General features: G+C 39.2%; 1 protein-coding gene across 4 annotated transcripts in view; it reads right to left on the bottom strand.

Moving 5' to 3' along the window:
* Positions 1-1,221: 1,221 nt before the first annotated feature.
* The window catches only part of TLR3 (toll like receptor 3), a 30,633-nt gene continuing 25,263 nt past the window's right edge, over positions 1,222-6,591 (bottom strand). For all 4 annotated transcript variants that reach the window (XM_043546109.1, XM_043546111.1, XM_043546110.1 and 1 more), the window contains exon 5: positions 1,222-6,126. In XM_043546109.1, coding sequence (XP_043402044.1) covers positions 5,898-6,126 — 229 coding nt within the window. In that variant the 3' untranslated portion in view covers positions 1,222-5,897. The remainder of the gene's footprint in view (positions 6,127-6,591) is intronic.

Raw genomic sequence — 6,591 nt, 5'->3', positions numbered from 1 at the left:
ATCATAGAATCGGTGCATTTTTAAAAAAGCTGTTAAAACTGATGCTTTTACAGATTGACATGTACATTTGACAGGCAAAACGGCTTTTCTTGTATGACTTATTTACATAAAGAGGTACATCGTCTGAAATCTGTTTCTGTAAAATAATGGTTTTACAGTAACAGAAGTCCACAAGTAGTCAAACAGTCCCCTTTGTGGGGGCTTTGCCAATTCCCAACTCCCTCCGCAGTTATGTATCTGTCTGTGGCTTTGGCCCAGGTCGACAAATGGATTAGGACATTACAACACTCAGTGTTGCAACACCTAACTTTAACTGCCTAGAAAGTCACTGGAACAATAATAGACTCCACAAACCCTGAGTTAGGCACCTAGGCTCCCTATACAATGCATAGGGAGAGAGATGTTCCGAAGAATGGGATCTACAAAAGCCAGTACACTAGCTGCAGAGCTGCCTAAGATAGCCAATGGCTAAGCTAGCTGATGAGAAAGGTGTGTCCAAAGTTCTATCCCTGTCTCTGAGTTCAGTACCTAGGTCCAGGTTGCAGGGAGGTGCCTATGTCTGCTAGCAATCTACAACCAAGAAGAACCCATCTCCTGCAGTCAGATGAATTAGGCCACTAAACAACTTCTTGTGAGAAGGAGTTGGGTGCTTGCCTAAGTCCACATAAAATGACCAGGGGAGTGGAGGCGGTAGCCTTCCTCATAGCCTTTAGCCCAGCGTTTAGGGTATTAACCTAAGATGTCAGTATTTCTAGCTCAATTCCCTTCTCTACGTCATGAGAAGAAGGGAATTGAACAGTGATTTCCCACCTCTCAGGTGCCTGTCCTAACTACTGGGCTTTAGAGGTGTTTTCAGTCTCTCTTGGGCCCAATTAATATTTAATTATGCAATTAAAGCTTCAACAAGAGAAACTGGGAGAGCCCCCAAACAGAATCTCCTGGAGATCAGTGAGTGTGTTTAAAACTCTTCTCTTCAAGCAGCATGGGGAAATGAACCAAGGTTTCCCGCACTCAGGTAAGTACCCAAGGCTATAGCTGGAAGGGAATGGATGGCCTCTGACTCCTACCCCAAAATCTGGGGTTCAAGTACCTATCTTCCTTTGAGGATTTGAGCCTGAATGCTTTGCTGAAGCCAGCTAACCCATATTTGTGTGGATTCTATATATATAGTAAAAGTCATACAATTAAAGCAGAAACAAATGAGTACAGTACACACCCAGCTGAATTATAGTATTCTTTATAATTCTTCCCTTCCTTCTGCCAAAGGGGAAAAAAAAGATTATGGATCAAAAGAAAGCGATCCAAAGCAAAAGTCAATAGAACAAACAACTGGGTAGTTAATTTACTTTTAAGATTTTTCTCCCCACTCACATCTACAGCTCTTTAGTCTTCAGCTACAATATTAACAAAATGCTTATATAGGCAACACATATTACAATTTCTGCTGTTCTTCAAGTCAGCTATCCTGAATTCTTTCCTTTGCATGTTTCATCAGTAACAAAAGTAATGGTAATGCAATTCTGCCCACAGTCACAGTGCAGCCCCCATTGTCACAGAGATGCCACAGCAACCCCTGTCCAACTTCACTGCCTTCATTTGGTTTGTACAGATATAACTGATGGGCCTTATAACTGCAATTTAGTGAACAACTCTTTTGATTTACAAGAAGGAATAAAACTCAGTTTATTCTTAGTTTTCCAGATCTCCAGGAGTAAAACAAAACCCTCACTTTAGCCCCTAAACTAAGCATTATTACTTTGAATATATACACATACCCGCAGAGTAAGGAGGAGCTATATTTAGTCTATTTTCAGAGTAATGCTAAAGTTAAATGGACTCTCCTAGTGTGCTGACATACTTCTACTGCAATATAATAATTTTTTTCAAATAGAAAAGATATATTACAGATGAGAGAAAATGTTTGTCGTATTTCAGTTACAAAATCAAATGTGGTTTTGACTCATGAATTTAAAAAAACCTTTCAAAATCTTTGGAAGATCCTAAATCCATGTTGAGCTCAAGTAGAATAGCAGAGGTGCCTCCCACAAAACATTTGACAAGTCACTCAGGACAATTTATATGCATATACATTTTGGTATCAGAGTGGGAGGAAGTTCAACCAAGCAGGTCAATCCATAGAAATTATTAATTATGAACATGAGAAAATATCCTTCCATATGCTTGCTTTGGGAGTTTGTTTTCCTATGAATAACTTTTTCCTCAGAAGAATATTTATGAGGAGTTTCCTGCAGAGGTTACTAGCATAATTAGTTTGTGTGCCTTGTGCACCCACATGGTTTAGTATTGATTTTTTCTTGCTATATGATATAGGCCACAATGCATTCATCCAGCTCTATGTCTCAGTCATGAGTGACCCAGTCAAGTATAAGTTACCCAGTGAATTACACAACATCTCAGGTGAAGTTAGAATGTGGATGAGAGAGAGCTGGCTGTGATTTAATCTAGACAAGGCACAGATAGGAGGGTGGGCTTGTGGAAACAGCCATATGGTTTAATGGAATTTATATGAGCACCCCATCACTGAGGGATTGTGACCATCATTTGTAACAGTGTTGTTAAATCCTGAGTTGCTCTTGGATGTTCAGATAGTGGTTGCAACCATGGGCACTTTTCTGTCTGAGCCTGGTGAGAAGAATGCTGCCTTTCCTCTCTGATGCTGCTATTCGTGCCTTTGTCACCTCAAGATTAGATTGCTGTAATGTGAGGTATGGGAGGCTACCTTGGGACCAGTCAGAAACTGAAGCTAATGCACAATGCTGTGGGCCACTTATTCAGTGGAACTGCACCTTAATAGTACTCCAAGATCTCTGCTTCCTCACAATAATCTTCTAGGTGGAATTCTAGATATTGGTTTTACTTCTAAAGTCGTAAATAGCTTGGGACACAGTTACCTGAGAAACAACCTCTCTTTCCCTGCCATAAGCCATTGTAGAGATCAGCATGAATGCTCATGGTTGATCACCCTCAATGTAAATGAAAGGGAGCTGCTGTCAGGGTGTTCTCTGAAAAGGGTATTTCATTTTGGGACCCATCTTCCCTTTGGTCTACCAGATCCTGTATTTGGGAACTCTGCAGAACCCATCTGTTCTCTCAAGTTATTGAAGAAGGGATGGGCTGAGGATTTGGTGGATGAATATGAGAAGCGTTCATTTGTATATTTCTAATTTATGGGAGAGGAGTGCAGAGCCAGAGGTGGGTACCTATAGATATTTTTTAGGAACACTAAGAAATAATAGTAATATTGGTAAAATAGTATGATAGGATTTTTTTCATTCTCCAACTAAATATTGATTTCTGGTAGGTACTCTATCCAGCTGCTCACAGGAAATAGCACTTATTTCTTATCTTGCTTGTAGAGTTTTATGCATATTAAAACAGTTTTCATTGAAGGAGGAAAACCTAAGTGAGCTGCATATATAACTCAGGGCTGAATTAAATACCGTGTTAATTGTAAAACCATGAGGATTTGCAAAGCTCCAGTGTGCAACAGCTTACCAATAAAAACAGATATCTGAAAACTACAAGGAAAAAATAGTTAAAAATCCAATGTAAAATCTACCCATTTCAACCACAGCCTGTTTCTTAGTTCAGGGTTCCTCAAAGGTTTCCTTCCCCCACAACATGCATCAAATTTCAATAGAAAGATTGTGATGTGGACCACCTCCTCTATCATTGGCTATCCTACAAGCAACCTCCTTTGATAGTCATAGTCCCAGTTTCCCTGTGGGAAACAAAGAAATTGTATACTTAAATAGGAATGTATTTTTAGCTGCCACTTGATTCAAGCTGGCAGCAGGAGAAGAGGATTTGACTGTTGCCGTCATTCACACTAAGATTTATGTGCATGTAAAATGTCATGCAAATCAGGATGCTGTGGTTTTCTTTCACTGATATGATCCATAAGAATTTTCCTATGTTTTAGTAATAGATTTCTAGGTAAAGACACAACCTCCTAAAGAGACATATTGCATTTTGAATAGTATGTGATTATGTCTGTTCAAAACCACAAAGGCCCCATTCAGTGCACAGCACAACTAACAGGCTTAATATCAGTGAAATCCACAGAGACCGAGGTAGAAAGAATCCTCCCCACATGGCTGGGAAGCTGGACTCCAAGCACCACAGAGGGTATATACCCCCTTGCATAGACTTCCATGGTCTAGACACCCAATGCGGTAGAATCATACCAATTTCTCTGCTTAGTGGGGACATTCCATTATGGAAGATGGAAGATTTGCCCCTAAAAGGGTTTAAAAGTTTTAGGGGCTGATTCTTCACTGCCTTGCAGTTTGTATAGTCATTTATACCTGTGTCAAATGAGCCTGAGACTTCACCAGATCAGAATCGTAGCCTGGTACAAGGGAGTAGGGAATTAGGGCCTCAATGTTCAGTACTGTCAGAGCAATAGCCTGGTTCCTCCATCAAATTCTGTCCTATGGGTAGCTGTGAGTGTGCTCTTGTCAAGTCACTGTTACAACTCTTATTTTCCCTTTGAGTATTAATCGTACTGTTTACAAAACACATAGTACTAGTATGCTGTTCTTATTTAAACACTTTTCTCCAACTCATTTTAAGTGACAAAACCAAAGGTAGAACTAAAAAGAAAAAAGTACATAGCATCTAAGATAGCTTGAGAAGCACTGTCTGATGTGGGGGACCGGCAATTTTTTTTTCCAATGTGCGCGCAGACTGGCAGCCGATGGCTCACAGACCAGCACTGGTCCGCAGACCACCACTTCGAGTAGCACTGATCTAAGACACTAAAAATACATGCTAGACACTAGAAGCATCCATACTGCATATATGATACAAATGCATAAAACAAAGCACATTTCATTTCTTTGATCCATATCCGCTCCCACTGAATTGAAGCAAGATTAGGCACTGTAGATTAGGCACTGCAGATGATGGCAATAGCAAAATGCCACTGACTTCAGTAGAGCCAGGATGTCCCCTCTAATATTATTTGTTTTATATACAAAAAGTTCTGTGTAATCCTAATATTTCAGGAATTAGAACTATATACACTGTACCTGTGGCAATTAGGTCCCAAGACTGCAACGGATTGAATTTAATGGGAGTTGAGAGTGCTTAGAACTTTGCAAGATAAGGTCCTTATACCCAGTTGTTATCCGAAATACATTTTCTATCTGCTATGGAAGCAATATTTATCAAACTGCATCTTCCATTTGAAAAAAAAATAAGGACTAGAAATATCAATTTACTGTTCTTTGAATTTATAGAATTCTATAACATTTCCTTGGGGGATGCCCTAAATTCAAGCTATTTTAGAGGGGAGGCATCTAGATAGAAAACTATTAGAATTAAGAAACAGGAGAGAGGTTCTGGATCCTCTCACATTGCTTGAAATTCATCTTAATCCAGAGGGCCTGCACACAGCCCTCTGCAACATTGAAGGAATTAACAAATGAGGTCTACGTGCCCAGGCACTTATTCCCTCTCTAGCATTCATTACTTTGTATATCTGTATCACATTTCCTCCCTTTTATTCATTTCCTCTCATTTCCTCCAGTCTTTCAGCACTCCTTCATGTGGAAATTTACCTTGCCCCTACTCATTCTCACCACCCCTTTCTTCACTCTATTTCTGCTCTATTTTAAATAGGCTGATTCTTTTTGGTCACAGATTGAAAGAGTTGGTGATCCTATTTTTTGTGTCCGTCATGACCATTGTATGAACTCAGAACACAGGTGAAACAATATACAAAGGATAAGAACAATTACCAATTAAAAACACATAATAGGAAAAATAGAGGAGTTGCTGTGGATTGGTTTAATTTTTCCCCACAAGGACTGTTGTCCTTTAGTCAGTCTGAAATGAAGTGTCCTAACAGTTCAATCTTATACTTTAGAAATTCAATGTATGTTGCTGCTAGATTTAAGTGCCATTTTTAATTGCTGATGAAATGCATTGACCCGTTCTTTCTGAGCTGGCCAATCCAAGATGCAACGAGATTTGAACATTCCTCTTCTCAAGCAAAGTGCATGATTCAGTTTGTAATCTGGAATGTCATGAAGAAAGATCAGTATGATGGAATCCCGACTTTGCTCAATAGCTTGCTGAACAGCGTGGTACACCTTGAACCTTAAGCAAAAAATAAGAATTAAAAACTGGTGTCTTGAAAGTACATGCTATAGAACTACACAGAGCTTATGAATCATTGAATCAGCTGATTTATGTAGGGATGAGTGACATCAAATAATTTTCTGTGATAGCCCCACAAAGGTCAGTGCTGGATCAGGGCTTTAATTTGTATATAGTTTTTAACATTTAACCTTTATGATAATACTTGTAATAAATTAAAAAATGAGTTATTTATGTAACTAAAAAAGAGAATAATCTGCCCTCCAAGAAATTAACCATCTCAATTTTAGGCTCACTTAGTATACAGTCTTCTTTCTGTCAGCCACACAAACCGGCTCAAAAGGCCCTGGCTCAAAAAAGGATCTTTGTATGTTAACAATATCACCAATCGCTGTCTTGTCTCAAACATCTATTTTTATGGAAGATCATCTGAAAGGCAATGATGGTTTGATTGACTAGATAAGC

This window comes from Chelonia mydas, chromosome 4 (genome assembly GCF_015237465.2).
Source record: "Chelonia mydas isolate rCheMyd1 chromosome 4, rCheMyd1.pri.v2, whole genome shotgun sequence".
Lineage (NCBI taxonomy): Eukaryota > Metazoa > Chordata > Testudines > Cheloniidae > Chelonia > Chelonia mydas.
This window is presented reverse-complemented; position numbering and strand designations above follow the sequence as displayed.